At 38.9% G+C, this 25,925-nt stretch overlaps 1 protein-coding gene across 1 annotated transcript in view; it reads right to left on the reverse strand.

The window, feature by feature from the left end:
- ADAMTS19 (ADAM metallopeptidase with thrombospondin type 1 motif 19) overlaps positions 1-25,584 on the reverse strand; it is a 135,718-nt gene extending 110,134 nt beyond the window's left edge. Inside the window, exons 1-2 of the mRNA XM_069002224.1 lie at positions 25,225-25,584; positions 23,654-24,264 (exon numbers count right to left, since the gene is read on the reverse strand). Of these exons, the coding sequence (XP_068858325.1) occupies positions 23,654-24,264; positions 25,225-25,309 (696 nt within the window). The 5' untranslated portion in view covers positions 25,310-25,584. The remainder of the gene's footprint in view (positions 1-23,653; positions 24,265-25,224) is intronic.
- Positions 25,585-25,925: the final 341 nt, after the last annotated feature.

Genomic DNA, 25,925 nt, shown 5'->3' on the forward strand with positions numbered 1-25,925 from the left:
CAGAAAAATATTTGAATACAGCCACTTAGTTGGTTAACTCTTCCCCCATCCCAACATATTTATATACACAAACATACAAGAAAAGTTAACACACCAGATGCACATCTAATATTACAAGACTGTAGCCAAAGCTAAAAAAATAATACTGTAAAACATACTTACATAAATACCACACAAATAAAACTCAGCTCAAACTGTTAAGCTGCCAATGCACACAAGTTCCTATCAAGAGTAAAGCGGGAGACAGCAAGGTTTTGTGGGGTTTTGTTCCCCACATCAGCATGACTGACAGTTAATTTCCTCATTCTCTAAGCTTAAAGAACCTGTTATACTCTTCTGCTACAGAAACAAAACAATGTGATGTATTTGGCTAAGAGAAGCAGAGAGCTCTTCTGTATGTTTCTATAGCATCAATGGAGAGAAACAGAAAATAATTTTGTTCTTCTGGAATTATGTAGGTGCCATTATCACATTGGAAATCGTGCCTGACAGATGAATAAACCATCCAAAAATATTCTGACCCAAGGAAGAAAACTAAACCAAAATTTTTAACCGGTACAAAACACAATTTCATTCAAACACAATACTTTTAAAAGTAAAAACCCAACAATCTTTCTGCACAACTACATGAAATAAATGTCAATACATACATTTAATTTTTTTCAATCAGCTACACTACAGAATGCTGAAGAGATGTTGAAAGGTCATCACTAACATTGCACACAAACACAAAAGTATCTGGGGTTTTGGCTGTTCCTTTTCCTTCTTGCATTTACATTATGGTTCAGTTCACCAGGAACTTTAAATGTCACACACTGGAAGATTAGCTAGGAATGTATTGCTAATTACTTTCTGTACACCTACAAGATAACACTTCCATGTATCTTGAAAAATGCTACTTTTACATAACAATTAAACTTGTCTTACATAAACTATAAATGATGTGCAATGAATTTTTATTTAAAAGCATAGTTCTCAAACATCAGTAAAATGCACAAATCACTTTTCATTTTATTTTTATGTCTGATATTGAATTTCACTCAGGCATAGATTATTTTACTTTTTTTAATAATTATTTAGTGTATGAAAGATGGTGATAAACTCTGAATATAGAACAGGAACAGCAGCCCATTAGGTGGTGCTGCAAGTTTCCCCTGTCCACCAGCAAAAAGCAAGGCCCTAGTCCCTCCTGAACAAAGACTGTTCAATCATAGAACATTTGTCACATTTCTTCCATCTTCATTCTCTTTGCTGCAAAATGAAACCAGGGCTTTAAGATTATGTCCTTCAGATTGCCACCTAGACATACTGAAAAGTTTTGCTAGGACCGACATTTAATGTTTTCTTTCAGGTCCTTGCATAAACTGAAGTTTAATTCATTGGCAGAGAAATCCAAAATTTATTGCCTGTTTCCTGAGCCAGAAGTTAAAGAACTGAACAGTGATGTAAAGTTATATGTATACATATGGGTAATTCAAGACAAATTTGGATAACCAAATAATCTCTGATGCTATTTTAACTGCTTTAAAAAAAAAAAAAAACCTTCTTTCTCCAACTTTTGGATAATTTCACAGGTAGAAAATGGTAGATGAAATGGTAGCCTTGTCAACCATGTCCTTATTTTTTCATAAGCATTACAAATAGAGCTAAGAATATCTTTTAACAAAGTAAACACAGAAAGCAGAGAAGTCAAAGGCATGCATTAAAGCATTACAGTTTCAACACATTTTCATATATTGAATGCCAGGACCAATTACAGCCTTTAGACAGTTCAAATGGCAAAACCTCCATGTCATGAAAATGTACAGCAAAACAAAGATTAAAAAGATAGAAAAGCAAAACCCTAATATCCATCTGGGATAGAACTGTGAATTCTGACTAACTGACCCATCTTCCACCAGCTTCATCTGAAAAATTACCCCTGCTCACAGCTGCAACTAAAAAGCCTATCAGGATGCTGGACTTATGTAAAGGTAACATAAAATGCCACTCTTTCCCCTGCTTTATCAAGTTTCTTACCTGGAAAAAACCCCCAAACTTAAATGTAGTACACACATCTCAGTAAATTTCAAGCCCATCCTAATCTCATTTGGCAAAAATATCCTCAAATTTTGTAGGTATTGATCAACTCAGTACTTGCTCTGTATTTATTTACTTTATGCAGTAAAGAGAGACCTTAAGTGTAGGGCAAAATTCAGATAATGGGCAAATAAAACTTGGCTTGCAGAAAATTAATTTTTTCCAAATTTGGATAGTGGGAAACCAAGACTAATGAAAACAACACCTTTCCCCAGCACCCTGAGTAGTGAGGGCAGGTGGGGAACAGCGGGTGTGGTCAGCCTCTCCACTCTCTTGCGAAGCAAATGTACATAGTGAGCAAGGACAGGCTGTACAAGACTGTACTTCTTCATGCTCCCACCATACTGCCCAAGGCAAGTATCAATGGGAAAAATGCATTCCTATCATATGCAGAAAATGCATGTTTCTTAGTACACATATTGCATCCATCAGTGCCAAAATATTAATGTCACATTTGCAGTGTAAAAATGAAAGATCCTCTTCACTGTACCATGCAAAAAAACAAATCTTCTTTACAAGTTCAGTGTTACTTGTTTTGAAACATAATCTGGTGATAGGCTTTGTACTATTTGTCAAATGTCCCAAAACTGACGATTTATTCCTGAGTAAACAGGCAAAATCTTTAATTTATATATCAGTATCCCCCTCTGAAGGTGGTTTTTCCCCATGATTTTAAAAATCCAGATTTAATTTAGTATCATGATTCTAACAATTCTATCAGAACCTGACTTCAGCTGAAATACAACAAAAAGTCTCCAGCTCTTACTAAGGCAAATAATAAAGCAAGCTCAAATAACTTTTCAAACTGTGTAAATAACAGTGTAAGAACTCTGTAAGCTGATGTTATTCAAACGCTCCACCACTTTCCATCTATAAGGACCTTCATTGCTGAAGGCTGAAGAAACGTAAGTGCCAGCAGCTTCTGTCTTCAATTAACTGCATTTCACAGCCGTGCACATCATATACACTGTGCTTCTCTTGGCCCTACCTCTCTGCTCACTCCACTTTGCTGCATAGAGATAGGAGACATCACAGATGGGAGAGAGTCAGTATTATCACTGTTGACTGGCTTTCAGCTGCTGAGATAGTGTTCAATCCAATCCTTTCTGGGATCTTTTTTAATCCTAGGGCTGTGTCTTATGGAAGAACATATACTGGCACAATACTACACATTATAGCCCTGAAAGGGGAAAAACATTTAGACTGTTAGACAGAGACCACTGGGTTAAAAGCATGTATTCAGGTACTAGCCCCCAAATTTGAGGTCTGTGGAAACAATTTTTCCATGGCTTTAGAATCCTTCCAAACTTCTCTGCTCCCAGTCTGGTTTAAGATACACAGTAGCCTGACTTCTTATGAAAATCATTCTCTATAGGATGCTGCTCTCATGTTTAAGAGGATGACTACTTTTTTCAAAACAACCTGATAATGCACGAAGATGCAGGAAAATATTTATGTTGTTACTCAGCAGCACTCACTACGCAACTCACAAACAGGTGTCATGGTTTAGCATAGTTTGGTTTTTTAGTAAAGAGGGCTCCATCAGCTACAGACATGATTCTCTTGCAAAAAGGTGCTTACAGCTTCCTCTACGACCTAACAGAACCAATCAACTGGCTAGTTTGAATATTGGCAACTTTTTAAGCCACTTAAGAAGCTTGACACACCTCTGTGATCCACATTTAAGAACGAACAGAGCCCGGGAAAGCTCTCTTGTCTTCCAGCTTTCGGACAGGTAGCGTGCTTCCTAAATTCATGGTGGCGTTTTAAAGTCAGATATTTGGTCACTGCTATCAGCAGTGAAACTCATGAACCAGATAGAAGCCAGGTGCCACAGCTTTCTGTGCAATACAACAGGCTGGTCATCAGGTTCAAGTGACCACTTCTTCTATGTGACAACTACTCTCTGTTCTTATGACAAATACCAGCTGTAAGCTGTAGACTTTTGCAACTCATACCGTCACAAAGTTCCCTGGTTCAGCTTGTGCCACTATTTTCAGAAATGTCAGTGCAGTTTCAACTACGAATTTAGGAGAACTGACAAACCAACTATAAAATGTTGAAACTATGTGTTCCATCCCCCTTTCTCTTCCTTTGCCCAGGAAGCTATTGCCCAGTTCCTGGTTGACTAGTCTTTGGGTTAGAAGATCAAAACCACCTGAACTTCAGAAACACCTGTGACGAAGGAAAGCACACCTCAACTCACGAGAAGGCTGAAAGACCGTGTATTCTATGAAAGAAATAAAAACCCAGCAGGAAAGACTCCTTGCTACCAATCATCTAGAGTTCTCCACTATTGATTGTAGCACCCAGTTTGTTCTGAATAATACACAGTCCATGTGTGTTATTCAGAACAAAGGACACTGTCTTGAGGGAAGCATCAGCTCAGAGAACAATTGGCTGATTCCTCTAGCAACTTACCTACCACAATGGAATTTCAGCTTTGTCTCAAAGTCATAAAAAGCCATTTAATCTTCTTATTCTAGGCAGAAAATCAAACATACTAAAATATATTAATATATTACTCATGAATTGTAGGTTTGCTTATAAATTTCACTTGACTATTGAAACAAACTCAGCTAAACTCAACATGCTAAGTCAAGCCAAATTTTTTATGTCGTAGGCAGCATGCATTATTTCATTATTGTCATTACAGCACCTTAATTGTCACTGCTTAGGTCCTGTAGTAATGGAAAAATAATGAATAAGACACAACGGAGAATATAGATGCAAATTGCCTCTGTATTTTAATGTCTTAGATCCACACATCAAGTCCAGTCCCCTATGCACTGGAGATTTTGTAAAATGGAGGGTTTCTTACATTTACTCTTATAACACAAATCTTTTGTCAGACTACACTTCCTTTTTCATTTCCTTGCTGCTACTGTTAAATAAAACAGTTTCAATAGAACTGCTCTCTATTATTTTACTATTCTTATTTGAAATGTTTCATATTTTTCTCTTCTAACAGTTGGAAATCTTTCCAATATTACAACTTTATTGCTTCATGGCCATTATTTTACACCCATCTGATCCAGGGTCTACATCGCTTTCTTTCTGGGCCAGCTTTCCAGGCCAGCTTTCCAGGTCCCTTGATACTCACTCCGAAGTTTTTATAAATGGTAATCATATTGTACTGCAGTTTCTACTGTGTGATGACAAATACACTAGCCTTCGACTGTTGCTTGATGAAACAGGCTTTAATGCAACTCTGAGATTAGCTCAGCTGGTTAGAGCCAGGTCCTAATAGCATCAAGGTTTGTGGGTTCAATCCCTGCATGGGCCACTAAAGAGTTGGACTTGATCCTTGTGGGTCCCTCCCAACTTGGAATATTCTGATTATGTAATTATTCTTGTAACCACAAATTAATTCCTCTCTCTGAACATCAGCAAACAGAACTGCCAGCCACATTTCAGCTATCATTGCACTGCAAATTCATGAAATGAGAATAAAGTTTCTATATCTCCACTTAACATCCTCAACCAATTACGTATGCCTGATGGCTCATAATGATCCTGTGATCAGAAAATACACAATCTTTTTTTCCTCCTGTCACTGTCAGCTAATTCACTAGTCTGTAAAGCAAATGTATAAATGTATAAATGTAGTAAGTCACAAATAGAAGCAACTTACCTTTGGTCGGGCCACAGCCTTTGGTCTGTTTAATTCTTCTATGCCTCCCAGCTCTGAATTTACCACTAAAGGAGAGTTAAGTCCCCAAGTATTGTTTACTGACCTTACCTCTCGCTCATATAAAGCATCAGAACTAGGTTTTTCATGACTAGGGAGCGAGCCTTCCAGTAGACAGGTTTTCTTCCTTTGAAAACATTTATTGTCTAAAACATTGCCTTCTCTCCACATTAATATGAACAATAGTCACACTGAAAACCAAGCAAAATTTACTGGAACTCTTACTCTCACTCTGCCAAGTTGTGAGAGTTGGACTTCAGAGCAATCATAGAAGTTACACCAAAGGTACATCTTCCACTGAAAGCCAGATAGCTTCACATGGAGAATGAAGTCTTTAAGAAGTGGGAAAGCACAGAACAACAAATATAAACATAAAAGGATGACTACAGGTAACACAATTCCAACACTTTGCTATTTCCAGCGTATTATTTATGGTCATGGTCACACCTAACATTCAGTTTTTATAAAAATATCTTCTTGCATCTCAATTTCCTAGATCTAACTAGTTTTATCTGTTAGTCTTTGGAGCTACTTACTTTTCCTAAGGCATAAGGCAAGGAACATGATATGGTGGTGAAAATTGTTTCACCTAAGTAATGTGCCCACAAGTTCATTACAACATCATGCATGCTTTCACAAATTTTCCTTAAAAAAAAAAAGGCAAATTTTAAGAGGTTTACTGAAATTAAACATATGTGGCAGTTTTCACAGATTTATTGCTTCAATAGTACATTGTAAATGGACTCCACTGTACACTCTTATTTTGGCAGCAGTTATCCTGAAGAACAGTTCAGCTGGAGTTTTTTTTCAGTCATATTAGTTGTGTAAAAACACTGGAATGGCCTCAATGTTTTAAAACAGAGAATTCATCTCAAACACTTTAGAATCTTGCATTGAGAAGGCACAGAATAGTTTAAGCATACATGAAAATTTTCAAAATCTCTAATGCACCTTAACTCAAATTTCATAAAACTAAACCTTGAAAGACAAATAGACACTGATGCTGAGTGAAATCCTACAGTTCTTATGATGACTTGTTCTGGAAAAACTATAGAAATCTTATAAACAATTACTACTGTACACAGGCTGTCGCATGAACTGTATTTGCATATGCTGTTCTTTCCCTCTGTAGATACAAGACTAATCTTTTCCAGTTTGAGGTAACCAAAGTATCTTTAATAATAATTCATTGAAAACTACTTCCATAAGGCAATTCTAAGTGCTATTTTCGAATGCTTAAAACCGAAAAGTAACAAATATGAAACACCAACTCCTAAAGCTAAATGTACCATTTGTGCTGTACAGCCTGTTTTTCTAAAAAATGGATGGCAACCAAACCAACTGTGTCTAACTGCAGGTAACTCATTCACACAGTGTCACATGAAGATAATACTGTTATGCGTGATATGCACTACAGGTAATAGTAACCTCCAGACAATTTAATATTTTGGGGCTTGAACAGGTATGACCAGACAAAGAATGTCATCTATGAGCCAGATAAAAGCACAGAGAACAGCAATAGCCAACAGGAGTTCCAGCATCTTTACTAAAGCCATAGAATGACAGAAATGTATTTATTTATCAGAAGGAGCTTTGTGAAATTCATCTAGGATGAATGCCAAGCCTAATCCCAGTCCCTGGGACAGATTCACCCTCAGCACTAGTACAGACTCTATATTACATGGATGGATGGATGGATTGTGAGAAGATCGGTTAAAATGGTCCTGGTGGTCCTTGAGGACAGTAGGTACACAACAAAGGGTCATACGCAAATAAAGATAAAAAGCCTAATGAAAATTTACATAACCCTCTGTCGTGTAACATACAATCAGTAAAAAAGAAAATTAATACAACTATTTTTGTCCAAAATTTAAAAAAAAAAATCCACAGTGATGCAATTCTGAATGAATAATAGAACATACGATTTCTGAAAGATAAAACTTCTAAAAGCTTGTTCAGCACTTCCTCAGTTTAGGCCAAATAACCCCTATAATTCTGTTCTGCTGAATTTGATTCTTTCCACTAGTAACAACTGACCTATGCCACTGCCTGCATCAATATCCACACCTCCCGTAGAGGGGAGACAAACAATCATAGAATCACACTTGTCTGTGATGTTTTACTAAGTCGTTAATCAGTTGTCCTGATCTCTAAATTCTAGTCCAATTCTATTATGTAGTTTTATTCTGTCTTTGCTTTAAGTTTTGAATTCTCGTCCTGTTCTGTCATCAACTTGCAATCTAAATTTTGTCAAGATACTTATGTATTCTTAACTAGCATTCAGTTTGGGGATTGTATATGTATACACTGAATACTAGAAATCTGAGATATTCAAAACCAGTGGCTATATTTTAAAAATTTGATAAAAATCACCATTTAAAGTCTACTTTTCAATTGCAACATCTACGAAACAAAGAACTGCAGTTGCATGATAACATGCAAAAATACTTGAAAAATATTTGACAGAAGCAGAAATACTCTGAATGTTTTTTTTTCTTGTTACCATGTACCATTTACAGCTAAAATTACTGTGTAAATAAATGTATTTTTTTCTAAGTTGCAGATATCAAGATTCTAGATACACAGCTATAGAATAGTTTTAGGTCTACTAATCTATCAAGTGTTTAGGTTCTACAGCCTTTCAAAGAGGAGGAAAAGAAAAGGGGAGAGAGACTACAGAATATAGAGATGGTCTAGAAATTTAGTGGTCTAGAAGTTTGCAGTACATGATCTTCCATTTTCCTTTCACCAAAACAGTTTCATGTTCACTCAGTAAAAGTATTCCACAATTATATCTTTAAAATCATAAATCCAAAATTATTAATACTTTAAGATTCATACTTAGATACTACAAACTAAGAAGTGAAGACTTAGCACAGGTAGGTTCTTATTTCTTTTCTTTATGCAGCATTCTGGAAGTTTATGAGGTACAAAAAGCCTACTACTCCCAACACAGGTAACTTAATTTATAAAATTTTAAAACCAAATTAGGAATTCTGATCCAAGTGCTACAAGATATTGTTGAAATGAAATTCAGTGTACGTAACAGTCAATTTAAAACCTATTTTCAAGACACACAGGATTAATGACACACTGAAAATACCCTTGATTTTTAAACTAATTAAATTCAAAAACTATTTTATTCATTTACTACAGGTAATTATACAAGTATTGACTAATATGATTAAGAAAAGAGACAGCTATTGGCAAGTCAGACTTTATCAGCGGTGCAGCTACTTAATGTTCAGAATATCCGTAACTGCATTCGAGGCACACTTTGTAATCCTTAAGAAAACAAGCACAACACTTTCATCCTTAGATGCCCAAAACAAGGCAACCAGGACTATGTCACAAAAGACATCGGCATATGTAATGTGCCAACCCACCACGTAATTTTTTTTTTTTAATCTCTTTCTGATCATCTCTCCCTTCACTCAGTAGCTCCTACCCTTTATCTTAGAAGGCTGAACTGATCAGTAAAACTAACTAGATCTTGGAATTATTCCTCTCTCTCAAGTAGTTTGTCTTCTATTACAGAAGAAACAGAAGTTCCAAGGAAGGGCTAGAGAGCCTTAAAGGCTGACTATTTAGTCCAGTAACGTAAGATGAATTACTAAAATCATAGAATGATTTGGGTTGGTGTGGTGGCTGGTGAACATATATTACAAGGGACAGAGAATTTTCAGTAAGACAAGACCCTAGTAACACAAAAACCACTTACATTAGGGTGACCAAAAAACCTTCTCCCAGGATGCGTGTTATGTTAATCTGTCCCAGTTTGGATTCCCCGGTTGGCCTCTACCCCTCGTCACTCCCCCAGAGTTCCCCATTGGTCCCCGTTCCCTAGTCCTGCCTTTTCCCCGCCCCCAGATAAAACTGTGAGCTTTGGGCTCATGTTCGTATTTGCCTCTGCACCCTTTGACAGTGTAGCAGCAATAAATGCTCCGGCCAGAACGCATGCAAACGCCCTTCTGACTCTTTGCTACTGACCATAGTACTGAACCCACCCGTGCTTCTGTGGGTGCATGTGCGACCCCACGGAGCAGAGCAGGGACAGTATTAGGTTGGGAAGGACTTTAAAGAGCATCTCATTCCAACTCCCGTCATGGGCAGGGACACCTTCCACTAGACCAGGCTGCTCAAAGCCCATCCAGGCTGGCCTTCAACACTGCCAGGAATGGGGCATCCACAGCTTCCCTGGGCAACCTGTTCCAGCACCTTACCACCTTCTGAGCAAAGAGTTTCTTCCTAATTTCTAATCTAAATCTACCCTTTTTCAGTTCTTAAGGCATTTCCCTTATCCTATCACTCTAAGCACTTGCAAAAAGTCCCTCTCCAGCTCTTTTGTAGGCCTACAATTAGATCAGAAGCAACTTTCTCAATTACAGAATGTTAAAAGGGAAGACAAATGAGGCTGTTTTTACGGCTGTGATGACAAACTTCAATCAGCTCTGGCCAATATATGCTTAATAAAACAAGATACAGTATTCCATCCTAGCTGGCTAAACACTAATACTCAGATCTGACTTCAAACCGCTTTAGATCAATGATAGTGCTTTGATAGTAAAGTTTTTACATAATTAAGATTCTGAATTTATGCTATGTAGCAAAATCCATTGCCTATAGCTTTATGCTACAAAATTAATTTATTTAAAAATAACAAGTAAAATAACAAGTAATGAATGGAGCTAGTGCTACTAAGACAACTAGAAGGCAATGTCTGTGCAAAAATAAAAAACTGGCCATCTAACTTATTCCCCTTCACTTATATTTAAAAATTACTATTACTGTCTCAGAAATAATTAAAATTCTATTAAAAGAACATAGAAAATTTCTATACTCACAGCTCTAAATGATCATCTACAGACAGAAACTTTTTTTTTTTAAGAAAGTTCTTTCAGTGGTCTCCCAGCATTTTGGTTTTCAGGTTTCATATTTTTATCTGTCCTTATGAGGGCTACAGAATTAGTTTTTCATTTTTTTCAGTTCTCATTTTCATGTAGGCATATGTTCCGAGAAGCTGGAAGTAATAAAAGGGCCATGTCTTCAGTTTGGTTCATTAAGAACACAATGATCAGAGCTGACTGTGGTTCAAGCACAGTTTCCACATGAATGAAAAAAACTAACCACCATTACAAAAGAAAGCATTAACCAACTATCAAGGCTGCTAAACCTGAGGAAAAAAACAAAAAATATCAAATGCTTGCATACTAGGGACAAAGATCTGCATTTTGTCCCCTGTACAATCCTGTATTAAATATATGTTTTATGTGGTTGCATGACTTCAACTCCATTGTTGGTGCATGCACCAACTCACGCATAAAAGTGCTTCCTGTCTGTTGCCTGAAATGTTCTGAAAAGCCTTACTTTATTTTGCTTCAAAAGTATGCTGGAGCAATACGTTCAACCAACCACAGACGACTAATATAGGCCAATAAAATAAAACTACAATCAAAATGAAAAATCAAAATAGAATTATATTTTAACAAGCCTGACACAGCCCTTTACTTGCAGAATTTTAAAAAAATCAATTTTTAAAACAGACACCTAACCTGTAGATTGTGTCTATCATTTTGTCCTAACTAAGTCATGATATTAACAATTGTTTGGTTTTGTTCATCAAGTAAATGCTATATAAAGTGGAACACAACCACTGACTTACGGTTAAAAAAAATAAAATTCACAAACCCAGCCATAACTCCTTTCCAGAATAAATACAAGAGTTTCTATACAGTGAGCCAGGATTTAAAAAACTTTATTCCATAAAACTTAAGTTAAAAATTCTTTACAATAAGTTGGTTTAGTGGTATTTCAGATCACTTACTTCACAGCAATGTTTCAGTAGTTATTAATACTGTCTAAGAAAGTCTCTGCACAGCTAAGCATGACTAGTTACAGAAAAAACAACACCTATGGAAACATACCACCTCAGGAAAAAATCCTTGCAATTAAAGACTCAATGCTCATAAAGATGTTTCTTTAGAACATTTTGGTGTAATATGAGTAACTTCAGCAATTCTTGTGGTAAGACTAAAAACCTCTCTTTTGGAATATGAATCAAAGTGCTGTACCTTTAGCTAATGAAACAGCATTAAAGCCATTTCTTTAGCGCAAGCCTGGATTTTATCCCATCAGAATCTGAAACGGTACTTTATGGAGGAAATAATATAATAATACACAAAGGATGAGCACTAAGCATTCTACACCTAGTCCCATGCAGGAGGTTAAACAGAAAATATCAATAACTGTGCAAGTAATCTCCATCAGATAAAACACCTAGACTAGTACCAAGAAGGCCAATACAAGGGATCCAAGCTTAAATTGATTCATCCATGTAAAACACTTAAATAGTGCATACCAATGAGTTACCATTGTTCAAACCCTTGTGCTTTCATTGTAGCCACAGAAGGAGTTGGCAGAGTTCCAAAACACACCCATGATTGTCCACAGAGAAATTTAATCGCTGCTAATCCTTATTGAAATATCTATCTACGACTCCATTATCTTGGTTTCTTTCTGACAGAGAGGCTGATTTGCTCCTATTATTACTATTATTAAACATTATTTAATTCAAGGCAACACTCCATGAAACTCAGTTTCATCCAAATTTGCAATTTGCCAAAACTACTAACTGTGGAAAACAGTAATTCAAGAAAGGAAAGTAAAATATATTTATAGGTATAGAACTACAACAAATAAAGTTAGTCCTTCTATAAAATAAAGTTATGCTTAGGCTTTTTTATATCTCTGTCTAGAATTACATTAATCCAAAACAATCAGCTTTAAGAGAAATAAACAAAACTCTCACAACATTGTTTTAAAAAGTTAAAAATATATAGCAGTGATATTCTTCTATGACTCCTAACTGAAATTCAGGGGTTTTTTTCTAAACTATACATAGTATTTTGCTTTCAGCTTCTAAACCTAGATCCTCCTTTCTTTTTTTGAGGGGAAAAAAAATCAATTTACCTTTTCTTGCACAAAGCAGCTAAAGCTCTCCTACCCTCAAGAAAGAAGGTACAGTATCTAATTATTTTTCAAGAACTATTATTTAAACTAGAAGAAGAAATATACATTTGGATTAAGGGTTTTTTCCTTTTAAGTTAGAAAGTTTGATTTTATGTGCATAAGAACACAAATGGTGATCAGAATTGAGTTTTGACATTAGCATCTTGAACCAAGTACCATTAGTCTTGACTGGTCACTTTTAAGCAAAGTTGGTTAAATGAAATAAGCAAAGGATTTATTATCCAACATGAAATACAAAGGAAAACAATTACTTCCTTCCATTATTTCCAATGCAAATGATTTAGTATTGGACAAAAAAAAAAAAAAAAAATCCCTGAAGAGGCATCCAAGAAATGTGTTATTACTGTGCTTCCTTAGATAGGTTACTACAGAAGAAAACTAAGCTTTTTACATGCCTAATTGCATCCATTTTACTCTATAAGCCCTCTTCTTCTTTAAACTCCCTCACTACCCTCATGTGTTTCTAAATAAATATTTGAGGTGAGGTCCACTGATGTCACAAAGAGACAAAAGAGATTGGCGATCTCTTATTAGGCATAAAATCACTTAAGCAACTTCCTGTCTCCTACCTTACAACAAGATTGTCACTTCTCAGAAGATTTCAAAAGCTGCGCAAATTAGAAGAGTTTCACACACAATTTACAACAGAAACAGACAGCTTCATGCTTAAATGTATTTTTCAGAAGAAAATTAAGACCACAATTAAATATTAAGAGAAAATGTGTCCCTTATGATGTCCCTTTTATTTCCTGGCTCCCAGTTTCAGAAGAAGACCAAAGCACTTCATACGTGCCTTGAAGAACAGTTACATCTGAGTTTTCAGGGTTATAATCCAATTGCCAGGCTAATCTGACAAAAACAAACAAAAAAAAACCAAAACCAAACAAAAAACCAAGCAAACTAACAAACAAACAACAACAAAAACAAAACAAACAACAAAATTTAAAAAAAAAAAAAAAAGAAAAAAGAAGAGCACTCCAAATTTTAAGCACATCTGAAGCACAGTTTAATATTCTATACAAAAGATGGCATTACTACAATGGCTGTAGCCATCACTCGGGCACTTCTCCCACCCAGCACACCCTGAAGCCCAGAGGGACATAACAGGACATTTACTTTGTACTGAAGCATAAGAAGATGTCCTCAGCTGAATTAACATCATGTGCAGAAATAGCTGTATTTTCCTTAACTTACTGCTATCTAAATAAGCTTGACCTGACTTGACCCAGTTAAACTTCTGACATCTAATGAGAACTTAAGGTAGCACAGCTGAGATCATAAAACAAGCATATGCAATTGTTGGAAGATAATCACACAGAAACTAAATCACTTCACAAGTCAGTTTTGGGCACATTTCTACATTTTTGGATGCAAAACTCATTCAGAAAATAATTCTGACTGAAGTACTGGTAGACCCAAGAAAAACATTCAACAGCACCGGCTTCCAAAAAAATTTTACTTCTATTCACTTACGTGCAGATGTATGTATTACTAGCAGCTAATGTTAGGAGATTGATTTCTCATTCTAAATCAACTGTTCTAAAATTAACACTTGAAATATTCTTCATTCTTTCACTTCCAAATAATACTTAGTGCTTATTTATGATGGCATATGAGAAGCAATAAAAATAAACAAGAAGACCAGATTGTCCAGGCAATGACATGTTAACAACGAAAAGTTAACTGAACTGTTAATGCACTGCAGATGCACATCTGATCTTAAAACTATTATGTTTTGGGCTATTGGTTTATAAAAATTTGACCAACTACCGTCTGGATATGCAATATAACACACATGTTCATGCACATGCTCAGTGTAGTTCACACTACTTCCACTACATTGTTGATTCTGCAAGGAGAAACCAACCATGCTATATCCCTGAAGTCACCTGAGAGATCTGTGTAAACCAAGGAAAGACACACACTCCACAGAAAAACTTCTGCAAACACCTCACTCTGACAAAAATCCAAATGGCTTTGTCTCACTCCTATCTACTGAGGTAGTTCTCTTTATCACATAGGAAAGAGGTATGATCACCATTTGAATACTACTTCTACACAACCCTTGGTTTTCACAGACTCCTCCTTGAATATTCTCACCATCAATCTCACAGCTCTCACACCTAATGCTTTCTATTGGTTTTTCCCCTATTTCCCAGGTCCCCCTATTTTTATGTTATTTAGCATGGAGACCATGGATGCTGCTCCGTTCCGCCTCCACCCCGTCACAATTCATCATTAACAACCACAATAATATCCACTCCTGCAAGAAAACATTTTAAAAAGAAAAAGAACAGTCCTTTTAACGTAATATTACAAGGGTTGCGACATGGAGAACATTTGGTTCTTTTAAAAATCCTGGTTCATTTGCTAGAGAAGAAACAATTGGCACATACATGAGATGTATAAGCCAGGGATACATGTTCTGAAGAAAATATTGGTTTCATTAACAGCAGTTGTAGCTGGGAGACACTCAGTGCTCTGCCTTTTCTTTTTAAAGCAGTTAACTTCAAATTAGGAGGCCAAAACTTCACTAATTTACTAATTTAATTAATGGAATTACCCAGTTTTTCTGATTTGCCACCTCACATCTCTATCTTGAAAAATAACCTTGACAATTGTATACGTTAATTACAATGGGTAGAGATCTGAGATGATGCACAGCAATCTCATTTTTTTTTCAAATAAAGCCACTCTGGAGATAGTGTATTTCTCATTTCTGATTATCACTCAGAAATATATTTCAAAGGAAGTATTTTTACTGAAACTAAGCACTTTAGGAAGAAAGCAGGCTATTATAATAAGCACGATTAGAATCACAAATCAAAGCTGTCTCAGGATGGAGCAACTGTATGATTGTAGGATAGCTCTTAGAAGAAGGAATCATTACCACATGGTCCGAGGCATTGTAGCCCAAAATCTCACATACCATGCCACAGTGTTTAATATTAAAGGAAACAGAGATCGTTATAGTTCAAAGGTAGTCTTGGCCTAAGTCAAACCTGATTTTCTAAACCTTTCAGCTTTACATTAATGTTAGTGTTCTATGTTTAAAAGACATATCCTTCTTATGAATTAGGAAGAGTTCTCAGATACACAAAACAAAAGTCTGAACAAAAGGTATTTCATCAGAAAGATAAAGAAAAATAGCAACAGATTGCAGCACCAGAACCCTGGGAGGAAAACAGAAACAAAGAGGGTTCATTCCTTTATCTTTAAGCAGATCTTTGTTGGTTTATGGCACTTAATGACAGTAATCGAACTTTTAAAGGGAAGCCATCTACAGTATTCCTTTCCTTTATTAAAAAGAAAGAAAAAACAAAACCAAACTAAAACAAACCCCACCCCACAACCTAGATTTAACAGTTTTGTTTGTAATTAACTCACTGTTCAGCGAATTTGCTAATAGCATTAATAGTGTTTTGCTTGTACATATCGGGTAGTTATTCAGCTGGCCGCAGTCACTTCCTCCATTTTAATTTTCTTGGGCTTCTCTACTGTGTGTTGAGTTCTGCTTCGTTAGATTTTCAAGGTGATATTTTAATAAAGAGATTTGAATATAACAGAAACACTACAATTACAGCAGCTAAGCTTTAGCTGGAGGCAAAAATGTGGCAGATGTGCCTCTGCCTAAGCATGCCAAAGTAACCTCATGTAAACAACTTTTTTTGTCCTGTTGGAAACCAGACTTCCTACGGGTCTGACTGCCCTCCTCTTTCCCACCTTCCACTGTCCTGTAAATCCAGGAGGAACTATCCAGATGAGTTTCAACACAGACAGTGAAAGAATGCATTCCTCCAGGAGCACTACCTCTTTTCATTCATTCTCCAACTAATTTTTTGTCCAATGCTTTGTTTTCCCAGGAATGCTTGGGTTTTTTTCTGAGGAAAAAAGACTCAAAACACTTTGATAACAGAGCAAACCTGCTTTCTGTTCTAACATTTCCACTCATGTCCTACCTCACTCATCTATTTATACTGATCAGAAATTTTATATTACCCACTTAAAGGTGTTTAAAACACAAATAAGGCACACTTTAAAATCAACAAAGCAAATCTTGTTGAACCTGTGAATTCTCAATATGGGATACTGAGAATTCCTCATTCACACATTTATTTCTGTCCCCGTCAGCAAAGTTTCATTTCTCTAACAAACTTGTAATGAAACAGTAGGCAGACTGCTTCTATTTGTTCTCCCTTAAGATCCCAGGAAGCTGGGTGAATAGAAGGAGAGAGTGTGTACTTAATTTTATTCTGGCAGCCTGTAATGATAATCCTATTCAATTTTATAATCCTCCTCCTGCAATGTCAAACTTTAGCCTGTATATATCCAATGGACCATAAAGACTGCTAACAGTCTCTTTTCTTTACCCTTTTTTAAAAAAATTGGTGATCTCTGTTTTCTAATGCTTACCACCAACATAAAAGAAGCTGTAATTGTCTCAAATGTCTTTTGGAAAAGCATCTGGTGTGGAAGTTACTCAATACGGATGTACAACTGCAAGGGTCACTGAGGTGGGGAGGAAGGGGCACTACATTTGGTTGACAAAAGGCTGGGTATTTAACCCATTTCAGCTTGCATGTTGGTACTGTATGATTCAGGATGTGTAATGGGGCAGTTGCATTCCAGCCTGATCGAAGCAAGAACACTGTAACTCTCAGAGCCTTACAGCAGGAGCTCACATGCTGTAACAGCACAGCTTCCCAGGGCGATGTATGAAGCCCAAATATATGAGCTGTTCTGACCACCTGCTCCCAGAGGCACACAAAAGCAGGGATACTCACAAAAGCAAGATTTTAGCTTGCATGTCCACTGCACAGCAAACAGACTCATTACTCACACCACACGCAAACAGCCTATTCATTCTCAATCCATCAGATCCTATGCCAGGAAAGGAGTTCCAGCAGGTTAAGTACTGCACTGCCACTGAAAGCTGTGCAACCAAAAGGTAGAAGCTCTCCAAAACTGTTTGACCTGCCCAAAAATTCACGTATACTTGCCATATCAGGCACTGTAGGAACCCAAAGTACAGAGACTATTTCTCTGCCTGTTTTGAAGGGTTATACCCCCCTGGACAACACTGTTTTTGACCTTCATCCATGGAGAAAATTGCCTACCCTCTGGGAAGAATTAGAATCTACACTGGTGTGAACTAGGTGATAGAATATTATGTAAGATTGTCAAAGGGTGAAAATTTAGAGGACTTGGGTCTGTTAATATACTAAACAGATAAAAGCAAAAACCTTCAAAATGGAGGATTGTTGTTGTTCTCCAGACCCTCTTCTTCTACTACTCCATATTCTGCAGTAGAAGTAGTTTGGGATGATTGGATAAAGAACTCCTCAGTTCCTGTCTACATGACTAGATGATTTATTATACATTGGTAGAAAACTAAAAATAATGTACGCTTTTGGTGACCATTGGTTAATTTACCTTTAAAAGGCTGTGTAATCTTGATAATCTGGCATTCTCCAGCCTTCTCTGCTCTGTCTTAATGTCTGGTCACGTTAAGTGGCTCTATTTCTCTGGTAAGACTTAATAAACAGCTGTCTGAAAGCAGAGAAGGCTGGTAGCCCTGTTCGTCTCTTGGACTCCTGGCAAAGACTCTAAAATTCTCCCCCATCAGGGGAAGGCGTAAGTAAGGCACGGTCAGTGTCAAGGCACTATTCTCATTGCAGGAATCATGAGGAAGCGTAACTAAGAACTATATTCACTGGGATTTTTCCCATATAAAAATGTTGAAACACTGAGGTTAAAATCCCTGTGTAGGGAGAAAGATGTCAAAACATAGATTCAGCCTTTTTTGGGGGTGAATCCTATCCCCAAAAGTGATTGTGTGCAGAATTATAGGAAAATACAAATTTATTAATGGATTACTATTGCTCATTCCAATTTCATTCTGCTTATTGAGACAAGCTACGAAGTTAGACTGTCCTCAATGGACAGGTACAAAATAAAAATTCCAGTTTTCTAGAAGCTCCAGTGTCCTGAATGTAAGGGACATGTGAAATTAGAATATCCTAAGAAATCTAAAATATTTTTAATCCATCATGTGTCATTCAATTACTAGTAGTTAATAACACTAATATTCAAAACATAGTTTGTGTCAGAAGTAAAAAAAAGTCATGCATTTCCTGCAGAGGCGCTTCAGGTTTTATTCAAATCTTACTGAAGCACTTCCATTAGCCAATGAAGGCATGTAGGTTTTTTACATCCTTATTTACTTCTGTTTTACTGTAAAAGTAGAACATTGCAATCAGAAATATTAATTGAAATTCTGCTGTCCAATGACACTTGGCACATTTCGGCATGGCACAGAACAAGTGTCATCCATCCTTTTGCTTATGCTGGCAGCATTGCTTTGGATAGTGCTATGCAGGTGAAGTACTTGTCTATAAACTATCGGTCAGATTTTTTAATACATGCTTGTTACTGGCAATGAGGCCTAATAAAAGCACCATACACTTCTGTAGAGAGAGCTATTCCCTGGACTGGAGATACGCTGAGACTTGTTCAAACTCACGTCACTGTGAAAATGCACATTACTTTTAATTGCAAATAGTATTTTACACAGATTCATCAGAACTATAAATATGCTATTGCCTGATTCACTTTCTCAACATCCAGTGAAAATCAGATGAATTTCAAAACTTCTCTCCAGTAAATTAACCCAAATGTCAGTGTTGTCTTCTCAGGTAGAGCTCCAGAGATGTTCTGTTAGACAACCTGCTAAGAAGCTGAGATGAACAGCACAGTGGTAAGAAGCTGCATTGTTCTGTCCGTCCTCTCTGTCTTTGCTCCTGTTTGCACTTCCTGAAAGTCTAAACATACCCCATTGCTTTAGAAATAAAAAAAGCATTCAAATCCTTTCTCTGCCTAAACAGAAATAGCTGTTCTCTATTTATTGCAAACTATTCAGCTAAAATAAGAAGAAACATTGGGGAAATGCATGCCTGTCAGTATACAGCCATAGAGTACTACCTAAGGAATTAATTACTGAGAAAAAATTGTAGTAAAACCTCTCTTTTTGAAATGAAATGAGTAGGGGATAAAGCACACGTTTGCCATGTTTACAGCACTCTGTGGGAAAAGCAGTGAGACTACTTTAACCTTCATTCTAGCAGTAGATAAAGAACCAGTAGTCTGATTTCTTAAGTCCACAGTAAATTTCTCCTACATCATGCTATAAAAAGAATTACCACATATATATGTATTACCAGCCACAAGTAAAACTGTCCAATAACCTTTGACACAACTTTTTTCTTATTTCAAATATTATGGCAGAACACAAGCAAACAGAAGAAAAAAGCATTTAAATAACTAATGGTCCAGCTCTGCAATTCATCACTTTCAGAAGAACAGTCTCACTGGCATCAGCAGAACTGTTTACATCCTGGTATTTGGCTAACCATGAACAAAAAGCAGGCAGTCAGCATACAGATGGGAGAATCCTTGGAAACCTCTCCTTATTCCCAGAGCACCAGTGCAGAATCCCAAAATGTACTCAGAGTAAATCCCACTGAGCTTCAAAGAGATGTAAGCATCCACAAGTGTTTTACCAAGAAGCTGGAGAGGACTGTCACCATTGATCATGTGAGCTCTGAGATTGCACCAAAGTCACCATGATGAAGTTTCTAGATAGTCTATGCGTATCTCCAACCTTTAGATTCATTAGAAAATAACCACTGAGTTATGTTTCCTTCATTTGTCAGGTAAGTGACTGGACGAAGACAACACCCACAGTCAGAATTTGGTTAGTAATTATCTAGGAGTACAGCTTTCATTTCTCATTTGTGTTTTTGCATGACTTTCATGGTATGTTAGGAGCCCCATTATTATCACCCCTCCATACTGGTTCTTGGCAAGCAGCTTAAGAAAAAACACACTACTGAAGCTCTCAAGAACTGTGAAATAATATGGGGAAGCTTTAATGTTGTGCTGTATGTTAGATGCTTTACACAAGTACAACCACTGAAATATTAAAAAAAGCATCTAAATTTCAGCTTCAGAGGGATAAGGCCCCTAACATCTGCAGCAATATTCTTCTGCTTTTCTGTGTATAGAAGTTGATTTCTACACAGTCTTTTTTTTCCAATTTCCTGAATATCATTGGCATGTCAGGTCTCTGTGCCTTGAGAAGTTGGAACGGACACCAGTATTCTGTGTGGATGGTACAACAGTTTCACCTAAGGCCTCTCTTTAATTTATTGAAGATGCAGTACCTTTTGACAAACTAGTCCTACAGCAACAGCCATACATCTGTACAGCCAGGTATGACCTTTCCCTGCATACGATGGCCAAACCACTGCACTCCTTCACCCTTCCTCCTACGTGGCAAAATCACTGTTGTCCATCAGACTACACTTAATTTACTTGGTGAGCAAAGACTCACTAAAAGGCCATTTCTGAAGAGCAGAATGGTGTAATCTAAGCTGTATATTAGCCCACATTTTACCAAAATGTATGCAGCTTACTAAACCTAGCCCAAAGTCTGCAAAGCTTTGAAATGAGCATATATCTACATTCATATTTTCTCTGAAATGTCTTTATATTTAAAATTAAAAAATAAATTCTAATTCCAGTAACTACAATAAAATATTTGTGGGTTCAAGTTTCAGTGTTATTTTACATCTTAAAAAAAGAAAATGTAGTTTGAAGTACTGCTTGGCCCTATTTGCAGGGCCAGGCCTAGACGAAACAGGGTGGAATATGCAATGCATGTTAGGATGTTTTTTCAATACTCTTGGAAACTCAGCAACTTACATATGTAATAGAGCCCAAGCAATGACTGAATAAAGAATGACAAATAGCTTAGGATTTGTTATGACAACTTTGACATAATAGCACTGTGCAATTTTTTTTAACTATGCCTGACGCAGCAACACTCTCAGGAAGAACAGCTGCTTAACTATTTCACCACAAACAAGACTATGCAGTTGAGGATCATGACAACACCAGTCAACATCAACAACAGTTTCCAATTTTATTTGAGATACACAGAATACTTTATGTTTCAGCTGCAGTTTTCTAGATGGGGAACATGATCTGGACACATGCATGCTTAGATGGCCAAACGCTTTGGAGTAAGCTGGTACTCCTAGTAAAGTCTAACAGAATCAAATATTACTAATGGGCCTCTTAAGAAACTGGAATCTATCCAAAAAGTGAATTTCAATTTTTATAACAAATCAGAGGTGTTACAGACATGCAATGATGTACACGGCTTTTGAGCAGACATAATAAAAAGGTGATAATTACTTCCACCAATTTCTTTACAAAGATTTTCTAAGCTAATTTTACCCAAACACAATGTAGAAGGAAGTAAAATTGTCAAAATAAAAAGGAGCACAGAAGTCAAATGCTTTTCATGAATACAAAACTCTTTTACCTGATTGCTTTCAAACTACCGTCACTTGACTTTCAATATTTTTCTCCACAATTAATTCTACTACCATGCTTCGGAAAATCTGACAAAATAACAATAATTAGATGCCAGCCACTTAGACTTGTGTGAAACTTGGCGGTTTCACTTTGCAGGAGTGCAGGCAAATATTTTATTTGGTGTCAATCCACCATTTTCAGTTTGTGTTGATTTTTGAATAAGTTCAAACAGGCAAATGAATAAGCAGTCAAAATTTCCACATTTTATCTGGTTTCACTTCACGGCCATACAAATAAAAAGGCACATCTTCAAGAATCAACAGTGGAACAAGTTAGATGTTCAAATTCAGAAAAAAAATACAAGAAAATATCTCTCATGTGGTTATTGTGATTTACATCCCAACCCCAGGATCATGGAGGATGTTAACCCTTTCTAGCACCATTACTCTTCGTATTCTAAATTCTGTAATGTGCTGCAGGTACCTGCATTTATGATGCTACATAAGGGCCGGAAATGAGAAAAACAGTAGCAATAATCAGTTCTGTTTTAGATCCTGCCAGCATTCTGTACCATCGCAAGTAAACTTTCTTTCCACACTTTCCATCAACCCACAAGTACCTTAGGACTGCAGCTCTTTGGATCATCACTGCTGTTGTCAGTGTACCCTCTTTATCTGGCAAAAATCATGATTGATGCAACAGAAGTAATAGCAGGAGAAACTTGCTTTAAATAAGAGAGGTATGCCACAGAAGTAGTAACAATTTAAAAGGTCTGACTGTATTAACATTTCTGCTGAGAACATACTCATTGCATTCTTCTGTGGAGGAGTTAAAAGGAAAGAAGTCCCAAATTCAAGTAACTACAGGTACCACATGTGGGAAGCTGTGAGGTAGAGAAAAAAGGCCAAAGAGATGAAAAAAGGAATAATGAAAAGAAGAAAGGAGACACTGGTAAAATACTGGTGGAAATAGAAAAGACAAAACAGTTTGAAAACTGAGATAATACAAAGGAGGAAGATAACTTTAGAATACAGGATGAGAATGAAGAGCAAATGGATTACAGATGGACTGAAGGAGAGATGATGACACAGTGAAAAGAAAGGAGAGGGAGCATGGAGATACCTAATTACAGACATCCATGGACGGCAAGATAAAATTACAGATGGAGATGAGAAAAGTTTAAGAAAGGATGGTATAAGAAGATGGAAATCCAAAACCAGAAAGGCATGCATCTGGAAATGGGATAAATAATATCACTATTGTACAGGCTAAAGGCAGAATTATGAATTTGAGAAATGTTATGAGAAGAGTATGAATAGGAAAATTGTTAAGAACAAGGGTAGGTACAGAGGTAGGACCCAAGATAATATGGAAGAAAGAAGACCTTAGGAAAAGAATGGGAGTGAAGAGCAACAGATGAAGCAGACTTGGATGAAGACCTGGGTGCTACCCCTGCATGCAAGGTCATCTTACCAATCCACCACAGGTACTGAAGGAGGCGAAGGAGCCCGGGTAGCGGAGGACAGCACCACTGTAGTAACAGGCTCTCTCAGGTTGCGACTGTGCGGCACTGGGTGGACTTTTGCCCTCAGCCCCGAGCCGCTCTTCCACAGCAAAGCCAGGAGCCAGGAAGCGGCTGTCCCTCTTGAGCAGCAGGTAGAGTTCCCGAGCAAAAGCTGGGATCCTCAGCAGCACTTCGTCTCCGTCCTCTGCTGGAGGTGGTGGTGGGGGGGACGGTGGTGGTGGCAGCTGAGAGGCAGCACCAGACCCCTGGGGCAGGGGGGACCAGTGGTAAAACTCCTGAGACTCGTACTCATCCTCAGTGTCCTCTTCCTCTGCTGCCTCCCCTACAGCCTGCGCCTGCCCATCTACCGAGGAGGAGACTGAACGCACCTCTCGGGAGCTGCCAGCCACTGGGCTAGGTGTGACTGGGGCGCTGAAAGTGCTGCTTCGGTTCCCACTACTGGGGTCGACATTGCAACCCCCACCACCACCACTGCCACCGGTCGGCTCCTGCTGGCCCGGGCTCCACAGTGCAGGGAAGACGATCTCCCACTCCTCAGTCTCTTCTGAAGCATGGAGACCTGTGGGAAAGCCAGCAGATGCTTTAAATGAGTGGAGCACCGAGCAGCATCCAGTGCCTGCCAGAAACGTACCCTTTGACAACACAAGATGGTCCTTCGGACTCCTAGACCAACAAGCACACCACACAAAATACAGTGGGCTTCGTTTGTCCCTTTCATCTTGTCCTTACACACAACAGGGGGGCCAGCTACTAGATGGGTCTGTGCCTGTTGATGCGTCTGGAACACACCAGGGTCCTGCTGAACATTGAGAGAAAGCCGGAGCCCAGGCTGGGCAGAAGTCATGTTTGTACCAGCAGCTGGGGATTTCTTCCTTTTGATCACCACCTCCAAGCAAGAAAAGTTGCATAAACCCTTCATCATTTAGACAAAGTAACAACTTTTTCATATAGCTAAAAAAAAATTGCTGGGGAAAACCTGCAAAATTTGAAAATTTCAACCTCATTCTCAGCATGTTTTGAAAGAACCATTATGCTTTCCAAAGTTAAGCCAGATAAACACACACACACCATGGCTTCACATACAAGTGGCAGTTGCACACACATGCTGTATCATGATAATTCTTATAATGAAACTGAATTAGAATCAAGAATTAGTGATGTGTGCGTATCACATACACACTACATACAACCAAATTCCAGCAAGCCAGCATTATGTTTATAAACATCTGGGTACACACAACCTCCGCTGGCCTGAGACAGGAAACAGTTTTATTTACACATTCATCTCACTCTAGGAACAGCACAGCCGGCAGAGATGACAGGGCTGCCTGTGGAAATCAGGTCTCGTACAGAGGAGCGAAGCGCAGTGCACCCTCACAGCCGAGGAGCGCATTATCTGATCACCCATCGGTTACGGGGGGCGGGCGCGGTTAACAATGGCCAGGTACCGCCACCGGCAGCCGGCGGGGCGCGGAGGCCGCCCCGGGCTCGGCCCGTCCCGCGAAAGGCGCGCACTTACCTGCGCCGAGACCGCTTGACAGCACGCACAGCTGGTAGAACACGCAGCAGACGCGGCTCAGGCGCATCCTCCCGCCCAGCGCCATCGGCTCCGCGCCCGCGGGACGCCGGCTGGCAAGACACGCAGGGCCGTGCTGAGTCGTGCCGGGCCGAGCGGGAAGCGCCGCGGGGCACAGCCACCTGGGCACCCGCGGAGAAACTGCGGGAGACCGCGACTGGCGCGTCCCGGCGGGGCGGGCGGGCAGCACCGGCGGCGCGGGATGCGCAGCGCACGGCGGGCGGGCGCGTGTGTGTGTGCGCGTCTGTGTGTGTGCGTGTCCCTGTGTGCGTGTCCCTGTGTGCGTGCGGGCGCAGGCAGGCAGGAGCGCGGCCCGTGCGCGCACTCAGCGCCCGGCGGCGGGCGGGCAGCTGCGCCCCGGCGGCAGCGACCGCGCTGCCCCCGCCCGCCGCTCGCCCCCACGGGGCGGGACGCGCCGGGCCCCGTCCCGTCCGGCCCCGCCCCGCCCCGCCCGGGCGGGCACCCGCCGCGGCCCCCCTTCCTTCGCCCCGCCACAACCCCGCCGCCGGGCCGCGGGCAGGCGCCCGGGCGGGTCCGCGAGCGGCCGAGCCCCGGCCCTGGGGGACGGCGCTTCGCACCCCGGCAGCCCCTCCCGTCCGTGAGGGGCGCGCACGGCGTGCGCCCCGGCGGCAGGAAGGGCTCCC

This window comes from Aphelocoma coerulescens (assembly GCF_041296385.1).
Source record: "Aphelocoma coerulescens isolate FSJ_1873_10779 chromosome Z unlocalized genomic scaffold, UR_Acoe_1.0 ChrZ, whole genome shotgun sequence".
NCBI classification, from domain to species: Eukaryota; Metazoa; Chordata; class Aves; order Passeriformes; family Corvidae; genus Aphelocoma; species Aphelocoma coerulescens.